At 39.5% G+C, this 20,025-nt stretch overlaps 1 protein-coding gene and 1 long non-coding RNA gene across 2 annotated transcripts in view; one reads left to right on the top strand and one right to left on the bottom strand.

Moving 5' to 3' along the window:
- Positions 1-20,025, top strand: part of IMPG1 (interphotoreceptor matrix proteoglycan 1) — a 125,120-nt gene that overhangs the window by 87,476 nt on the left and 17,619 nt on the right. Inside the window, 2 exon segments of the mRNA XM_036085614.2 lie at positions 9,679-10,190; positions 12,836-13,055. Of these exon segments, the coding sequence (XP_035941507.1) occupies positions 9,679-10,190; positions 12,836-13,055 (732 nt within the window).
- LOC118531531 (uncharacterized) overlaps positions 1-20,025 on the bottom strand; it is a 63,352-nt gene that overhangs the window by 40,887 nt on the left and 2,440 nt on the right. The window contains exon 2 of the long non-coding RNA XR_013440939.1: positions 19,158-19,319. This is a non-coding gene — a long non-coding RNA (uncharacterized LOC118531531). The remainder of the gene's footprint in view (positions 1-19,157; positions 19,320-20,025) is intronic.

A 20,025-nucleotide genomic window follows, 5' to 3' on the forward strand; every position in this document is an offset into this window, starting at 1 on the left:
GTCTTTTCTACTCATTCTTCCCCTCTTCATATCATAAATACAAACCCATACCCTGTTCTAAAAGCTTCCCTATCAATAGGTTGGAATCTAATGTCTCCAAAGCAGATCAGAATACTGATATAATCTTTCAGCCTATCTTATGTAAATTATGATGCATTCCTATAAAATAAGAAAGGCATGTTTAAAAATAATTGTTCTAAACCAAAAGCAACATTCTTTGTGGTATTCTGATAAAAGCCAGAGTCAGAGATTGGTAGAACTACAATCCTGCAATTTCAGGTCTTTAAGGGTTTCTGTGTGTATTGATTACCTATTGCTGCAAAGAAAATTACGCCACAACTTAGTGGCTTAAAGCAACAACAAGCATTTATTATCTCTCCCAGTTTCTGTAGGTCAGAAATCAAGGAATGATGTAGCTGGGTAGTTCAGGCTTAGGGTCATTCCTGAGACTAAAACTACAGTCCTCTAGAGACTTGACAGGGGCTGATGGAGCTACTTCCAAGGTGACTTACACAGCTGGCAAATTAGGTACAGGAAGGCTTCAGTTCTTCTTCATGTGGGCCTCTCCACATGGCTGATTGAGTGTCCTCACAACATGGCAGCTGATTCCCTCCAGGACAATTGATTCAGGAGAGAAAGGCAGAAGAAGTAACATCTTTTATGACCTAGCCTCATAATCATACATCGTTGCAATATAGTGATTTACAGGAAATATATATTTGGTTATTCGGATAACCAAAACATTTCTCATATGTATTTAGTCTTCATCCACAGTCCCTGGCTTGCAGCTCCCAAAACCCTTGGAATATTTTGAGCGATAAGGGCAATGGGAGCATCTCTTCTTATAATATTTGGCTTCTTGTCCTCAGTTCTTGAAATCACTTCGGAGACATAAAGGTGAAATGGGGATCTTGTTCATATCAAGCCCTATTCACCACAACTAGGTTTATGTTGATGAGTTGATTTTTGGCACTTAAGGATGAGGGCTGGTTGCCAGGGGAACTAATCATGAATAAAGGGGTGAAAATTTCAGTCCACCCCCTGATTTCTGGGGAGGAAAGAGGGACTGGGCATTGAATCAATCACCAGTGGCCAGTGATTTAATCGATCATGTCTATGTAGTGAAGCCTCCTTAAAAACCCCAAAGGAGAGGGTTTGGAGAGCTTCCAGGTTGGGGAGCCAGAAAGCTTCCACATGCCACCATGCTGGGCTCCAAACTCCACAAGGACAGAAGCTCCTTTGTTTAGGACCTGGTCGTGTATATCTCTTCATGTGGCTCTTGATTTGTATCCTTTAATATCCTTTGTAATAAATTGATAATTTAGTGAGTAAATGGGTTTCCTGAGTTCTGTGAGCCACTGTAGGACATTAAACCCGGGGAGGGGTTTGTGGGAGCCTCTAATATGTAGCAAGTGGGTTAGAAGCACAGGTAACAATCTGGGCTTACAGATAGCATCTGAAATGGAGGACAGTCATGTGGGGCTGAGCCCTTAACATGTGGAATCTGGTGCTATCTCCAGGTAGTTATAGATGGTGTCAGAATTGAGTTGAATTGTGTTATACCCAGCTGGTGGTGTGGTTGGTGGTGTGGAGAAACTCCCTTCTCATTGAAATTGGGTACCAGAACCTTTTAATCATTACCTCCATAGCATTCTGTAGAGGTCACTTCTATGCATATAAGAGGGACTATACAGGGATATGAATAATAGAAAGTGAGGGTCATCAATGACCATGTAATATTTTGTGTGCTTTCCACATTCCCAAATTCACATTTTATTTTATCTTAATCTTTATTATTTCCTTAGATACATATGAAGTTATTAATAGAGAGAAAAATATTGATTATTTCACTTTGCAAGCCAGAGCTAGAAAAACAACTTCTTCAATAATCTTGGAATAAATAATTCAGAAGCCATTCAGAATTGAATTATGAGCATGCTATTAAAAGCTACAGCATCACTGCATGTCATATCCATGTAACAATTACTTCATTTGTCCCAAAATGTTTATTTCTTCAGAGCAGACAATCAAAAATTTTATTAAGGCCACCAACAAATGAGGGAAAGAATTAGATGGGCTATTTTTCCAAATGCATCCTCAAAATTTCCTTGTATAGGTCTGATTTTAAATTGAAAGTTATTAGAGATATGTTACTCACAGTGAAGAAAGAAAGTAATCAGGTGTGTTGCAGCTCTGAGATCTGTAGTTTTTATATTATATAAGGCAGAGTTTAAGTCTAATAAGAACTCTCACATTCAGCATTTTTTTAAGTGAGGGAAAAGTGTAATAAACCAAACTGCAAAAAAAGTGCCTTTGTTGATAATTTGGGAAGAAGAATGCCTCATGCTAGAATACATAGACATGGATATTTCATTCTAATGATGACCACTGGTTGAGGGGACACTCATCTTTGTAGCCTTGGGCTACCTCTCTTAATTACCCCGTTAAATCATTTGAGAAGCCATAATTAGTCAGATACTTGAAGACTCCAATAATTCACATCAAGTAGCAAATGCAGAGTGTATCATCAGTTGGGAAAATATAAAATGGCTTAAAGTAAATGGAGAATTTTTTTAAAATATCCCTGTATAGTACCTAAAACATAACAGGTGCCAAATAAATATTAGTTTCCTCCTATCCCATCCTCAATCCTGCCTCCCAAGATTCTAAGGCTAGACTTTGAGGCATAACCTCATAGAAACATCTAACTAAAACAGTAAGAAAACACAACAAAGTTCCCCAGGGTTTACAACTTAAGATTCTTACCAGCTTCAATTTTAATCCAGATGTTATTTAACATTATTAATAACAATAAGGAATTGATAGTAAAGTATTTTGCTTCTTTGGTGGCTCTGCTCAAGACTTTTACTTAAAATACAGATACATTTGAAATTTTGCATTTACTCCAGATAACCATGAAGCTGTATTTTTTTATCTGAGGTTTACAAAATATCTATATCAATGAGAAAAACAGTAAGTGTATATTTATATTGAATGACTAAACGGTAGGCTTTTTAAAAATAGTAATTACCAGGGGCACCTGGGTGGCTCAGTCAGTTAAGCATCAGACTCTTGATTTTGGCTCAGGTCATGATTTCAGGGTCATGAGATCGATCCCTGCATTGGGCTCCATGCTGGGCATGGAGCCTGCTTAAGATTCTCTCTCTCTGGTGGATGGGGGGATGTGGGATAACTGGGTGATGAGCATTAAGGAGAGCACTTGATACAATGAGCACTGGGTGTTATATGCAACTGATATTCTACCCCTGAAACTAATAATACACTATATGTTAACTAAATTGAATTTAAATAAAAAATTAAAAATAAATAAAAATAAAAGTTTAAAAAAAATTCTCTCTCTCTCTGCCCCACCCCCCCCCACATGCGTGCACTCTCTCTCTCTCAAAAAATAAAATAAAATGTTAAAGGATGGAGAAAACTACCAAAAAAAAAAAAGAAAGAAAGAAAGAAGTGAATAACAATGCTAAAATTTTGCCACTCAGAAATAACTAAATGATACCTATCATTTCAAATATCTCTCAGTATAATTAAAAAGATAAAAGGATAGATAGAAGTACTTTTACAAAAGTGGAATTTTTCTGCAATGTCATCCTAATAAAATGGACTGCATTTAATTTTACTTGACTTTAATAGAAGAAAAAGAAACTGAAATGACATGCAAGAAATTGCTGGATTTCAGATAAATATTTCCTTACCTAATGACATATTCATTCTTAAGAAATCCCTAAAGAAAAATTACCTAAAACATTAATTTGGAGTTATTACCATTTATACTATATGTATCAACACTAGGCATTTTTGATGTACTGCTATGAAAGATAAATTTATCAAAACACTCATAATCCAGCCATCTTCACTCGCCCACATCCCAGTTTTGGTAGTTTGGTGAGTATTTTACAATTGTCACATTTCATAAGTTTAAAATTGGTTCTGTAGTCACAACTTTTATGGCTTCTTGGGCAGATTTCCATATTTAAGTGGATTTAAGTCTCACTCTCAAACCTTCTACTACAGCTTCTACATTCCTGAGTTCTCTATTTTATCTTTGAGTTGGCTGGAATATATCATGAGAGAATTATTTTCAGAAGGGCTCATGGGTGCCAAAGTTCCTGAGGGCTTAGCTACTAAAAGGAAAACTATTTCTCTATTCACAATACTTCTAACATCAAATGTATGGAGGGGTTTTCAATGTCAACCAGTTCTCCAACTCTCCAGACATCATCTGGATATCGAAAAATTCAATATAACACTAACTAGCCAGAGTTGGTGCAGACCCCTAAATTAAGCGCTCAGCTCCACAAGACTTGCCCCCCACTTTAGGTGCCAGTCACAAGTCCCAAGCTATCACTTATCACTTGTACTTCTGATCAACTAGCTGTAAGTGTCTGTCAATGGATGAATGGTTAAAGAAATTGTGATATGTGTGTGTGTGTGTGTGTGTGTGTGTGTGTGTGTGTGTATCTGCAGTGGAATATTATTCAGCTTTAAAAAAGGAGATTCTGCCATTTACAACAACATGGATGAACCTGGAGGACATTACGCTGAGTGAAATAAGCCACAAAGAAAAAACGGCATGATCGTACTTATATGTGGAATCTTAAAAATTCAAATACCTAGAAGCAGAGAGCATATTGGTGGTTACCAGGGGCAAGGACCTGGGGGAAATGGGAAGATATTTATCAAAGGATATAAAGTTGCAGTTATATAGGATGAATACATCTAGAGATTAATGTATAGCATGATGACTGCAGTTAATAATACTGTATTGAATACTGCAGGAGATTTCAAGTGTTCTTGTCACAAAGAAAAAGACGGTAACTATGTGAGGAAATATGTTAATTAACATGACTGTTGCAATCATTTCACTATGTATATGTATGTCAAATCATGTTCTATACCTTAAATATATACAATTTTTACTAAAAGAAATAAAATTTAGAAAAATAAAAAATAAATTGGGGTTCCCACAAGCCCCTTCTCAATTTCATAATTTGCTATAATGGCTCACAGAACTCAGGGAAATACTTACTTATGTTTATCAGTTTCTTTAAGTCAAGTCACATTAAAGTGTTCTGACAAATACAGCATTTTGCTATCTCACACCTCCCCACTGTGCAATCCCATTTACCAAAACTAGTCTCTTAACTCAGTTAGCTATTTCTTCTGGCATTTACTCTTCCTGTAATTTTAAATAATATGTATTTTTTGAGTCATCAGTTTTATATATCATTTATTGTCTTTCTGTTATTGTAAATAAAGGTCTATGTTTCTACAATACCATTCTTCTGCTTCCACCATCTTCCCAAAATGGTGATAACTATTATTAAATCAATATTCAGGATTTATATTATATATTCACAGCTGATCTATTTGCTCTATGTTTCCTTTCTGTTTTCCTAGAGTTAATGTTTTCTTTGATTTTTTTATTTGCTTCATTTCTTTGTATTTAATAACTATTCCCAAACTTTCCATTGACTTTTCCAACATACTTTTCCACATCAGGTAACTTATCACTTCCAATTTTCAGAGACCTTCTTTTCTTTCTCTCTAGATTGCTACTCTCTAAGCCTTTTGGACAGCTGTAACCTGGGACTCTCCTCTGCTAACATCCTTAGAATTTCCTTGGCCTTTCTACTGAGTTGGATTCCCTGATCCCTAGATCTCAGGCTTTCTCTCTCTGGATTTACTCTCTTGTCTTGTAGAGAACATCCTCCAGTAGTTTCGTCAAGTTAAACAATTTACCACAGTGGCAGAGGGTTTGATGATACAAGCATTCTATATACTTGTCTCTGCAGTACCTATCTCTCTGAAAGACCTCTTGACCACCTCAGGGGATTTCCCTAAGTTTTTTTCAGTATCCCATTTCTTCCTATTTCTTGGTTTACCATCATTTTAGGTGAAAACATCCTAGAAAGGGATGCCTAGGAGGAAATTTTTGAGACTTTGAGTGTTTAAAAATATCTTTTGTCACCCTCACACTTGATTGATAGTATAGAACTCCATTCTAGCCATGCTGCCCTCCCAGCCATCTGTTACTGAAACATGAAAGACACCCTTCTTCCTTTGGCTTTCTCATTTGCATTTGCTGCATGGCTGAACTCTCTTGCCTCCTTCAGGTCTTGCTCAAATATTATATTCTCAGTGATCACTCTACATAAGTTGCCAACCCAACATTCTCACCCCATTTCCCACTTTACTTTATTTCTACAGCACTTATCACAACTTGGTATACTGTATATTTCCCATTGTTTATTTGTTTACTTTCTGTCTTCCTCCATTAGACAGTAAATTCCTTGGGGTCAGAACTTTCATCTGTTTTGTTCACTGATATATTCCAGCACCTGAAACAGTGCTTGGCACATAGTAGGCTATCAATATTTATTTGTTGAATGAATGTATAATAAACACTTATTTCATATCTCTATACTATGCCAAAAAGGAAAGTAATAATTTTCTTGTTATGATAAATAAGAATGGATTTGATTGATATAGAATTAAGCAATTTGTTGGTCATGCCACTTGAATATTTAAAAGAGATTGTGGAATCTCTTCTTAGATTTTTAAACATAAAATAGATGACCACTTGATTTTTATGACAAGTGTGTGTATCTTTTTCTAGAAGCATTTAAAATATTCTTTCATCTGTACTTGTCCCTCACACCTTGCTTATCTTCTGCTTTGCCTTCCTTTAGCTACTAGTAGGGCTTCTGGCTGCCCCAACTGTGCCCATCTTCACCCATTACCAGCATCTTCACCATGGGTTTCAGCTAAACCTGAATTCATATACTTTGGTTCAGACCATTTTATCTGTGGCCTTTGCTTTTGGATAGGTCTCCTGCCCAGAAAGTGGCCAAACTAGCCATTTCTTCTACACCCAGTAGCTGGAGTTCTAACCAGCACCCCACCATGCACACTGACATAGAAGCACACCCCACACCCTCACAGGAACCCCACACACACTGTAACGTAACAGCTAAAAGTCAAGTTATTTTGAATCTGCTCATTTTGTATACCACATGATAAAATAAATGCCCTTGGCTTTTAGTGCTTGACTTCTCTGTTGCAGTGTAAAAAACTTAACGTTGAAATGGCCTGTGTCGATGACATGTCTAATTTTTACGTAAACATCAAATGAAAACATAATTGTTTAAAATACATTTAGAAGTAGTGATGAGGTTTGACAATATTTTTATTTCAAAAGAATTAGCCATAGCCTTAATAGTTTTAATCTCAAACCAAGAGAGAATAGAGTCTTTTAAAACCACACTTAAATAGGACTGCTAGATTCAACAAAGAAAAATACCAGGTGCCCAGCTAAATTTGAATTTCAGATAAACAACTAACAATTTTTTAGTGTATTTTCCAATGAGAATCCTGCACTTTATCTAGCAACCCTACATTTATTTTTTTTTAAAGATTTCATTTATTTATTTGCCAGAGGGAGAGCAAGAGAACAAGCAGGGGGAGTGGTAGGCAGAGGGAGAAGCAGGCTTCCCTCGGAGCAGGGAGCCCAATGCAGGGCTTAATCCCAGAACCCTGGGATCATGACCTGAGCCAAAGGCAGATGCTTAACCGACTGAGCTACCCAGACATCCATAGCAACCCTACATTTAAATAGCCAACTGTTCTATCAGTGAAAGAACTTTGTTAGGTTTATTTTGAATGTAAAAGATTAATGTTAAAATGCCACAAAGGGAAGGAGTTAGAAATTCACTTTTTTTGGTTGATGACATTAAGGCAGCAGACTATTTTAATCTGGCTAAAGTCTATCTAGTAACAAAAGTGTGAGTAATAAGATGCTGGCCCAGGAGCAGAATGAAGATATCTGTCATTGTGCTTCTTCCCAGACCCTTATCATCTGGAGGAGCAGAAAGACCACATCATAGGAACATAGGTTCATAGGCATTTCCCCATGACACAAAGAAGTCAAATCAAATCACTGATAGTACTTGCAACCTTTTCATTTATTCATCCCAGATCATTCTATGGATGTCTTAGTCAGCTCAGGCTGCTGTAACAAAATACCATTGAGTGGGGGGGCTTAAAAAATAGGAATTTATTTTTCACAGTTCTGGAGTCTGGGAAGCCCAAGATCAAGCTACCAGCTGATCTGGTCCCTGGTGAGGCACTTCTTTATGGTTTGCAGAAGGATGCCTTCTTGCTGTATCCTCACATAGCAGAAGGAGAGATCATCTCTGTGTCTCCTCTTATAGGAGCACTAATCCCATTCATGCTGGATCACCTTCATGGCCTAATTACCTCCCAAAGACCCACCTCCAAATACTGTCACATTGGAGATTAGGGCTTCAAAGTATGCATTTGGGGAAGATAGAAAACACTCAGCCCATGGCAATGAAGACTTGAATAAAACTATGGGTGTATATCCAGAGAGATCGTGGATGTTAGAAAACATCATTTCTGACAGTTGAATAACTATGGGCGAACATGCCCAGGCATTCTCCTCAGGTGCGAGAAAGGAGGGTACTTCTCTGAAAGCTGTGTACGTTCACCAACAAGCAGGTTTTACTTTAAGAAACTAATAAAAGTAATATGATTCCACCTTTCAGAGCTGTTTATCACTTGGAGTTTCAGTTTGGGTGATTGCACTCTAGTAAATTAGCTGACTGAGAGTCCAAAGATTATATCTGCATCCAGACAGTCCATTCATCATGCTTAGCATTCGGATTTCAACCCAGCTTTCCCACATATTTGCCAAAATGCCACTGAAGTAATCACAGAAAGCTCCTTGTTTTGATCTACCTAATGCCTTAAATATTGTCAGTGGCTCTGGATTTAGGTTTATTGGAATATTTTAATAACCCGCCAATCTCTTTATCTGAAAGTCTCATATAACCACTTTCTTAGTTCATAAATACTTACTGATTTTAATTTTGTACCAAAAAGAGAATAGACTTTAGAAGTTTGATGTGTTCTTACCCAAGGAAGAAATGCAAAGTGGCAGTAGAAATTATCAAGTTATTCTCATGTAAAAGTAAGAAAACACTTAAATACTATCAAATATTTAACAAGTTGTATGGCCAATATAAAGTTCAAATTATATGTGTCACTCACACCTTTACTTTCTCAAAATCATTTTGCAAATTGGCAAGTTATTCAGTCAGATTATCCAATTTTGGAAAAGCATAATTTAAATTTTAAGTGGTAAAACTACCAAAATGTGATAACTCGGATCCAAAAAATCCAAATGCATAAAATGCAGGCTTGCATGATTGGAAGGTGAATAAAATTTCTGGGCCCAATCTGCATAGCTAATTGGCTGGGAGTTCCAGGTGGCAATGTGGGATACAAATCTATTCTAATGCCATCTGTGTTTTGGCACCACCTGGTGACCTAGTCAGTTTTTACCATCTGGTCCGTAGGTGTGTTGTTTCTGGCTAAGCAGAAATTTTAGGTTACTGGTGGTCTTTTAGTCTCGTCTATCTGGAAATACTTGGGCCTGAATAAAGTGAGTACAGATTTGGACACAAGACTGCCTATCCTTTCTATACCAATTTCTTCTTCTTTAAAAATATGACATTAAAACAATCAATGCAAGTGCATTGTTTTAAGTCTAACTTTGGATTTCCTTTTTTGCTTTCTCTTCTTTGGGGAAAATACCTGGACAAAATTAACTGGTCTCAGAAGCTTTTTCCACAGACAGTTCTTGGTCTTCACCTGCTAAGGCCTCTGCTTCACTATCAGACACTCTACCTTTCTTTACTGCATCCAGCATCTTCTCTCTGACTGATTAAAGTGCCACAGACATAATGCCCGTTAACCAGACAGTACTAATCCCAGAACTAACCATCCCCACGGATGGCTATTCTGCCATCAGCCAGTCAGCTCTGGAAATTTCACATTCAACTGCATCTTCAGGCAGTCAAGATATTGTGAGAGACTTAGACATAGTGGATCTAACTAACACTCCTGCCTCCTCTGAGGTACCAAGACTCAGTGTGGATGTTTCTACCCCAGGTCATTTCTTGGAGACTACCACTCCCAACCCAGCTTTACAGTACATCACCACTAACTCTATGACCGTTGCCGCCAAGGGCCAAGAACTGGTAGTCTTCTTCAGTCTGCGAGTCGCTAACATGCCCTTCTCCAACAACCTGTTCAACAAGAGCTCTCTGGAGTACCAAGCTCTGGAGCAACAATTCATACAGCTGGTGAGTAAGCACTGCTTCCAGTTCCCTGCGTGTCCTTTCTTTTTTTCTTGTTACTTTATAATATCGTCACTGGCTGTCTTGAGCAATGAACGTTGGAAGAGACAAGCCTCTGACATAGCTGTTGCTGAAGGTATTCAGCTAAAGTGTGGGGATGGATTCAGATCCAATAAGCAAGTGAGTTCTGCGGTGGACACTCCAGGCAGACCCTGCCACCCAGCCCCATGAGATCTTATCCTTAAGATCTTTTCATTATAGTTATTCCTAATGTAGTTTTCCCAGGAATAATACATAGCCACTCAAGTACTGAATGTGGAATTTAAAAGCAGTATGAGCAACCTTTCCCTAAGTTATAATGCCACAGGCTGTTTTCTAGCCATCAGATAGAAGGATTCAAAACTCGAAGGGTCCAGAACAGATGAGGCCGAGAGTTCAAGTGTAAGGACTCCTTTCTTAGTTCCCCTTAAGTTCTTGTAAAACTAAAAAATAGCTAAATGGCATATCATCCCTCATCCCTAACATAGAAAATGAGATGAAGATCATGATGGCATATATCTTTAATTATACAATACCCCCAAAACTCACATGTTTATTTTGTTTCTACATGTACAATAAGAAACACACATATAATAAGAAATGCTCAACCATGTGATACCTGTGTGCAGTCACAGCCAATTAAAGTCAAGTACACAATACAAAAATCCTAGAATTTCTGAAAATAACAGAAAAAATATTTGTAAGCTTCATATAAATTAAATCATTATGCACATTAAAACCACATAAAAACCAAGGTCTTCAAGTGAACTTTAAAGGAAGACTTTGTGCAATGTACCCCCACCCCAGTAAGGTGAGGTGAGTAGATACCGGGACAATCTCAGGGAACAGAGTCCCAGTGCACCTAGCTCAGGTGTATTAATTAGGGTACATGCTGAACTTCCATAATGAAGAGATCAAAAATATAGTAACTTAAATATGGTGACAGATGGTAGCTACACTTTGGTGAGTGTAGCATAACAGATAGATAGACTTGTTGAATCACTATGTTGTACACCTGAAACTGATATAACATTGTATGTCAACTATACTTCAAAAAAATATATATAGTAACTTAAATAAGATACAAGTTTATTTCTCTTCAACTTGATGGGTAGGGCAGTTCTGCTCTACAATGTCATCCAGAGACTCACATTTCCTCTGTCTTATAACTCTGACAACCCCAATGGTGTCTGCTCATTCACACAAAGCTGAGTCATGGGTAAATCCCTGTTTCCATTTGTGAGAAGGGGCAAGAGAGGAAGCCCAGGGCAAGCAGTTTCATAAGAAAGTGAGTGATACCAAAGTTGCCCACATCTCTTCCACTCATATTATGTTGATGGGAACTAGCACATGGCCATATCTTGCTGCAAGGGAGGCTGAGAAATGTGGTTTCTAGCGAGGCAGCCTCTTTCCTGTGAAGAAGAAAATGGATTTGGGAGAAGGGAGCAGCTAATCATCTGCATACTAAAGACAGGGAATTCGCACCAGAGGCCAATGCAATGCTAAGATGCAAAAAATGAGCCCAGTCAATGTAAGTAGGAGAGTACTGAGAGTAGACTGAGAAGTTCCACACTTTGTATAAAATTTCATTTTATTTTTACAATAACCTGTGGGAGGGGGGAGCTATTGGCATGTGGGCAAGATTAGAGTCAAAATTCTGGTGGGGTGGGGACAGGGACAAGAAAAAGTAGACCTGGGCTAAGCCTGGGAGATTGTAGCTTGCATCTGTGTACTCTGTGTTCATAGGTTTCAGTTTATTAAAGAAGGGGTTAACTTTCAGCGCCAAGAACAAGGCAGACACTGCTGAGTTTCAGACATTTCTGAAAAGGGATCTCAGGGGAGGCGGTGGCTCACAATACGCAGCTGTAGGACTCTGAAGCACAATGCCCGTGGGCAGACTTTTGAGATTATTAAATTACAATTTGGAAAAGGTCCTTAGGGAACCACTTTTTCTTCTTCCTTACAATTCAGATAAGGGCGCTGAGGTACAATACAATGGATAAATGGTTTGATGAAGGTCACACAGCTAGCTGGGGACAGTTCCAGAACTGACACCCAAGTCCCCTGACTGCCAGTTCCCTGCTGTTTCCATTGCGCAGCCTATGCATTGACCATGAAACGTGTTCTGCGTAGACAGACAAGCTGATGTGTAAGCTGTTACTTCAATAGGTCATTTCAATTGGTTGCTTCCAAAGAGATGTCCCATTTATACAGGCGGAGGTCAGTCTGCTCCTGGGCTCAGTTTGGAACATGTTTTTATTTGTTTGAATTTTTTTTTTTTTTTAAATAACTGAACCTGGCATTCCTGCTTTGCTGATAACATTGGCCTAGATTTTAAAAAATCCTCTGTTCTCACAATTCATCATGAAGAAAATCACTGCCCATCCATCTCAATACACAAATAGAAAGGTGGAAATATGGGACATAATCAGTGCAAATAGATCATTAAATAGTCATGTTCTGCTTTCACATTAAATCCAAACACAAAAATAAAGACAATCAAAAAGGAACTGAAATTTATGCCTCAGATAATGAGAAGTGAGTATAAATGGAATTAGCAGCAGCTGAGCACTTAGAACACAGTTAAGGGTAAACCATCTTTTATTTTGCAGCTGGTTCCCTATCTACGCTCCAATCTTACAGGATTTAAGCAACTTGAAATACTTAACTTCAGAAATGGGAGTGTGATCGTGAATAGCAAAATGAGGTTTGCTAAGTCGGTGCCCTATAACCTCACCAAGGCTGTGCAAGGGGTCTTGGAGGATTTTCGTTCTGCTGCAGCCCAACGACTTGACCTGGAGATAGACAGCTACTCTCTTGACATTGAACCAGGTAAAAAATCCAACCCAGAAAATTGTGAGAGTTTTTTTGGTTTTGTTTGTTTGTTTAGCAAACGGTTCAACTTTGAGGCCACAAAAATCAAATTAAAATCCCACTTGTTAAATAAATAACATTTTGGAAGCTAATGGATCACCTTATTAGAAAGGTAGGGTCCTAAACCACGCAGGTTAAAGTTTTCCTACATCAAAAAGCAGAGAACAAACACACCTCATGCTTCACAATCTGGGAGCTTTAATTTCACCCTCAGAACACAACTTTTGCTGTGCCTTAAGAGATTGTTTTTGTTGTTGTTATTTTTTAATGTTCCCCACAGCCAAGCTAATTTGCATTCTGCTAGAAGTCAGAAGCACTTTTTTAGCAAACTGCAACAACCTGGAGGGTTTCTACCTAAGAAACCTTCCAGTCATAGTTAACTATCAGAATTGCCTCCTAATAACCAATTCAGGATGAAACAAAACAGTGTCCTGAGGAAAGAAAACTAACCATTAGACCACAATCCAAACTTGGAAAAAAAGCCACTGCACCATCACCAAAGAAAGAAGAAAATAATGTCCCTTCCCATTTGTACACCCTAGATCAGCTTCCGTGTGCAGGTTAAAACAGAGAAGTGTTAGAGGTGAAAACTTTTAAAGATAATGGAGGTTAGTCCAAAGCTACATAATAGAAAGCAAATATCGTTCTGATAATAAAACACTATGTGTACCATTCTAACCAGCTACGCCCAAATTAGGAACCGTTGCCACCATTACTTTCAAAATTCTGTTTTCTAACCAATCAAAGGAACCGTTGCCACCATTACAATCAAATTCTGTTTCCTAACCAATAAATTCCCCAGGGTGCCGAGGGGCAAGGCTCCAAATCTACTGCCAAGGAGACCTTCTAGTCGGGTTCAAAACAAAGCTTCCTAATTGGCTATGAATTAGTGAAGTGAATCTTTAACATCCTCTCTGGGTTTCTGTGGACTAACAATGAAGGCAGAGGGAAAAGGCCTTGGGCAAAATGCAAACAAAGAGACTCAGTTGGGAAACACTTATTTTTGACAGAGCAGAACTTTGAGCAACTTTAAGAAAATTGCCTCCTATTTCAGTAAACAGGCTCATTAAAAAGACAGATCACCCTTAGGCACTAAGTCCGGGAGTACTTACCTCTGAACAGGGGCAGCTAAGAAAGCCCTGAGGACCCCGTAAAAAAATCAAAGACCTCCTAAATGCTAGTAATAGACTGCCTCTTCCCCTGAAAACCACCTCAGAACTGAGAAGGAACCAGAGGGTGCCTGCCAGTTAGGATCAGGAGACCAATTTCTTCAGTCAACTGAAAGCAATGAACAGGGACGTCTACAAAACTTGGACAGCATAACAGAGGTGAGGGTCCAATCTCCTCCCTTCCTTCCTCCTTTGGAGAGCTGACAGGCGACTTAGAGACCCATCCAACAACATGAGAAGGTCAGCATCAGGAGCCAGGTTGAGACAGGGGAGAACACCGGTGTGCTGACATGAAGACGGGCTTCTCAATGGAGGTACCACTTAAGTAGTGCCTTAGAAACTGACAACCGCAAGCTGGTGTCCCATTGCCAGAGATGCAGAGGGGACCCTGGTGATGCCGGAAGGAAACGCAGCATAGCAATGACTTTGGGGGGCCATAGTCTTGAATGTGAATCCCATGCGCTAACAACAGCACTCAATTTCCACAACTGGAAAATGGTGATAGTAAACAGTTGTGAGGATTAACCGAAAGAATGTTTGCAACACCCAGCATACCGTTGGACACATCGTAGTCGACTAAGGAATACTGGTAGTTAGTATTGTAACGTTGTCGTTATTAACTTGATTAGTAATTTGTGATCTGCATAGGGTACCCTTGAGAACAATAAAAAGTACCCTGACAGGGTATTTGTGTGGAGGCTGGAACTGAAATTATGCTTATTTCCTGGGACTGGTTTGACTATGTAGCTTTTCCTCTAAGAAGCCAAAAGCAACCAAAACGAAATGCTGTTAACTTTGGTTTCACTCCCTGCTGGAGCCAAATTTATACGGAGCTATCCCAGAAATGCCTCCAGACTGCCTCGTGTACTGTGGGGTACATGGGCAATTTATTCTTTTAATGGTAGAACAACAGGGGAGGCCAGAGCACATGGGACAGCCGGGGACATTACCTTACGCTATTTCTTACTAGATACTGAATTTCTGATACATTGAAAACTCACAGAATAATGGATGGATGGTTGGATGGATGGATGGATGGATGGATGAGGTCTGCCAAGAGATGGCTGTAGTGAGCCAGCTAGGACGTAAGTAAAGCCTGAACCAAAGAATTTAAGGACAGCAGAATTAGAAAGCAAATAAGGATTTTATAAAAGTTAAAAATATATAACAATGTAACTTTACAGATTACTCTATATATATCAAAATAGATAAATCCAATACCTAAAAGGGTTCCTATTTACTGAGAAAGGCACTGTGCCAACCTGCCCCCAAAAGCATTCCTTCCAATCAATAGGGGGTGGGGAAGGAAGAAGGTACAAACAGGCAGGGAGTAGAGGTGAGCTCCTCACTGCCCCCCTAGAGATCCTGGTTTAGTTATTTCCCCAAAGGCAAAGGGTAGACTTGCCCAAGTAACCAGCAAGTGGTTGATTATCAGACCTTGACCATCTTCTACATGCTTAATCCAAAACAATAGACATTCATCCACCATCATATAACACATGAATACATGGAAGTCACTCCCTACCCAAAAGAACTTGCAGGATGGCCAAAGATGGATCAGAACGATCAGACCTCTGCCTGTTTCATTCAAAAAAGACTGTGTAATGAGCACTTTCTGATGTGCCACATTTAGCTGCAAATTTCTGAGTTTGGGAATCACTGAGGCATAATGAAGAAAGCACTGAATTTTCCTTTAAATCCCATTTCATTGAGACCTAGTGTCTGAAGGCAAGAGAGAATTTTAGGGCTAGAGATTAATGTAGAGAACTCTAGCCCCTCTGGGCTGGTCTCCCGCACTGGTGGTTGGTGGTGGCGAGGGCTGAGCAGCCAACAAGATGGCCAGTACCAAAAAAAAAAAAAAAAAAAGAATTCAGTGACACTTGGCACGATGGCAAGGAAGACCTTATTCAAGGAGGGCCATCTCCATGGGTGTAGGGACCACTGCAGTGGAGTCCTGACGTAGGGGAAGAGTGGACTTAGCTCCAAGTACAGCATGGGCAAGTGGGAATTTATAGCGAAAGAGCAGGGTGGAGGGCAGTGGACGGAACTTACTAAGAAGAAATTCTTCTTGCTAAAATTGGACAATGAAGAGGGGAACGCTGAAGCTCAAAAGTGGAGGCCAAATTGAGAATTTCAGGGGAGCCTGAGTAGAGCTTCGTCCTGGAGAAACTTCATCCGCACCAGAGCTGGAGCGGCAGGATGCCAGGCACACACATGTCGGTGGCCGCAGGGCGAGCTGCCATTGGGAGGGTGGTGGCGGCGGAGGACGGAGAGGCGGCCACCCAAGAGCGAGCAGCAGTCAGGCACCCACCCCGACGACAGACCTGCACACCCCACTTCATCCTCACACTATCCACCACTCCTCCTCCCTGTTCACATCCTGTTCCAGTCCAGGCAGGGACAGCCCCAACCCTAAAACACTCACCACCATTGCTTCTCAACAGAGGTAATGAACTTCTTACATCTATTAATCTGCTTATCTTATAAAACTTCTTGAACCTGAATTTTAAAACACTATTCAAAAAACAAACAAAACAAAACAAAAAACAACCAAAAATCTATAGATACAATAAAGTGTTTCTAGCCTGAGTTCTCCTGTATAATTTTAGTTTGGGGGAACATGCACAATATTAGTATTGTGATCATAGAAAAAAATGGGTGTCCAGATTTTAAGATAAATTGAGAGAACAAATACAGATGATTTTCAGTAGTATTCTTCCTTTTTTTTTTCCTTTAATCTAGAATATGACAGCTATTTTGCTCCTAGGTTTTCAATGTGACTTGACTGATCCAGATTTTCTCTTTTTGGTAGTAAATTGGAGTGTAAGCTGTCATGGTGATTGACAGGCAGGCTGATTAAAATGTCCTCCTAGTACAACCAACGAGTGCAACCAATGATCGTGTTGCCTCTCAGGTCCCTGGACCCCAAATGAAGATAATTACTTCAGGTTCCTTGGACTCGAATTCCAGTTTACACAGCCCCTGGCTCAATTGCTGGCATAGCGTTTCCTAGTGTCTAAGGCTTGGGCTGATGTACAGCAGTGCCCAGCCCCCAGCACGGAGTAAAAGAGGTCTGAGGGGCACTTAGAATCAAAATTCCAGAAAATTCCAGAAGGTCATCTAGCAAATACAAGAAACCTCCCTGATTCATGTTTGATCTTGCCAGTGTTTGCTTGAACTCATTGGTACTGGTCCAACCTGTTGAGAAAACTCTCCCTGAAAGAGAATTAAAAGGGGAAAACTTTAGAGAGAAAAGGGGCGGCTGCAGGAAGTACCATGTGCCAGGAATAAATACCCAGCTTTGTCTCTGGGAGAGAATCCCAAGAATCTATGCTTGGAAAACAGAGAGGGCATCCTATAATTTTAACCTTTTCCCAACCAGAATGGCCAAATACAGCAACACTTACTGTGTGTCTCACCCCTTGCCCTTCCCTTACGACCTTCTTGGGAGAAACAGGAGATCAGAAGCAGACTGCACAACAGTGGAGGTTCTCCCACCTCATATCCAGTGTTGCCCAGGCCTGGGATCCACCAGCCCTACCCATCCCTTCCTCACCCAGCCTCGCCCAACCCTTATCAAAGAATAATCCTTAAAATGTGAAAAAACATAATTTTCATACAAATAGGTAGTGAGCGTATATCAAAGTTTTATTTCACTCATTAATAAGGGAATCACTAGGATGACAAATCTGTCTAAAGAGGCTCTGAAAATGGGAATTCTGTATAGCCAGAGAACAAAGCAGAATGACGAAACAAGGACGTCATGCTAAATAGGAAACAGGAAGTACCATCATTTTGTCTTACCCATTTTCTATACAATACCTTCTAACTCTCAGGAGTTGTAAAACACCATCACCAAGAGCAAATGGTAAATCAGACAAAGTTGCTGCATTTTAGGGGTCAGCAAAGTGTGCCTTCAAGGGCCAGATAGTAAATATTTGGCTCTGTGAGCAAAAGGCAAAATCGAGGATAGTATGTAGGTACTTATATAACCATTTAAAAACCTAAAAGCTTACAGACCGTAAAAATGCAGGCAGCTGGCTAGGTTGGCCCACAGGTAATCCCTATTTGCTAGGGGGACTTGTTAGTGCTCTAGCATGACTTTTTTTTTTTTTTTTAACTGTATTATTCTTTTATTGATGGATATTTGTTTTGTATCAGTTTCTATTAATGAACTAAACTGCTGTGAACATTCTTTTTTTAATTGTTATGTTAATCACCATACATTACATCATTAGTTTTTGATGTAGTGTTCCATGATTCATTATTTGTGCATAACACCCAGTGCTCCATGCAGAATGTGCCCTCTTTAATACCCATCACCAGGCTAACCCATCCTCCCACCCCCCTCCCCTCCAGAACCCTCAGTTTGTTTTTCAGAGTCCATGGTCTCTCATGGTTCATCTCCCCCTCCGATTCCCCCCCCCTTCATTCTTCCCCTCCACTCTAGCATGACTTTTAAGGTTAATGTAGTCCACGTTTCTCCTTATTTCCAATTGTTGGATGGTTTTTCTTAAACCACCAGGGTCTTACTCCTTCTGGCCCTTATCTTTGCTGTTACAGAAAAGTTAGACAAGTAAATGATAATGCAATCATGATTGGGTCCCTGTTCATTCATATATTAAGTAAGTAGGGATTATCTGCTACCAGCCAGGCACTATTACAGGCACTAGAACCCCAAAAGTGGATTCCTGCCCTTAAGGAGCTAAATGCCTATCAGCCAAGAGAAATAGATATATATGCAAAGAGCTATAATCAAGTCTACTAAATACAATGATCAGGATATGAACAGAAATATTATGACGCACAAAAGAGAGATTCATTCATTCTAGAGGCCAGGGGATGTCATGACAGTCTTTCTCGACAGATGGCGCTATTGAGTGTGTGATACCTTGGGGAATCTCCGTGGTCGACCTGGCAGAGAAGGGTGGGGCCCGGCTCCTCCAAAAGGGCAGGAGGAAGATGCAGACACTTCTGGAAGTTTCAGGGTACTTCAGTTATTTCACTGTTACAGCAGCTTCGGACACGAAGTAGGGAAAGAAGGGAGCTCAGCCTGGAAGGGAAAGGCATGCTGAGCCAGCGCATTTGAAGCCACGTTGTCTAAAAGCCCCTGTTCAATCTATGTGCACCTAATTTGGTGTCCTATTTTTCTTTTCTTTTCTTCCTTTCTTTTTTTATGACTATGGTCTTTTACAGTTTAAACTTTAATAAAATTTTGTAAAACTCAAAAAGTCTTCAAACTAAGTACTAAACAGTCCTTAAAGTATTCTCAAAATTACAAAATAAAAACATATAATTTGGGGGAACCTGGGTGACTCAGTCAGTTGAGCTCCGGACTCTTGATTTCGGCTCAGGTCATGATCTCAGGGTCCTGGGATCGAGCCCAAAGGGCTCCCCACTGGGCGTAAAACCTGTTTAAGATTCTCTCTCTCTCCCTCTCCTTCTGCCCCTCCCCCCACCTCTCGTGCACACGCGTGCACTCTCTCTCAAAAAAAAAAAAAAATATATATATATATAGTTCATCATTCATAAAATATTGCCAATTTTGAAAATACTTAACTAAAAGATATAGGTAATTACAAAAGCTACATAGATTAATTCATTTAAGTTTTTTAATGCAGAAAACAAAGCAAAAATTAATAAGCTATCTTAAGGATATAAAAATACTCCAAAAATGTTTTTGGGAAAACCAGTTTTACAGAAATGGACATTCGGTAAACTGATTGCTATCCTTTGAAGTAGAGGCCAGAGGCCAGTGT

The sequence above is a fragment of the Halichoerus grypus genome, chromosome 9, assembly GCF_964656455.1.
Source record: "Halichoerus grypus chromosome 9, mHalGry1.hap1.1, whole genome shotgun sequence".
Lineage (NCBI taxonomy): Eukaryota > Metazoa > Chordata > Mammalia > Carnivora > Phocidae > Halichoerus > Halichoerus grypus.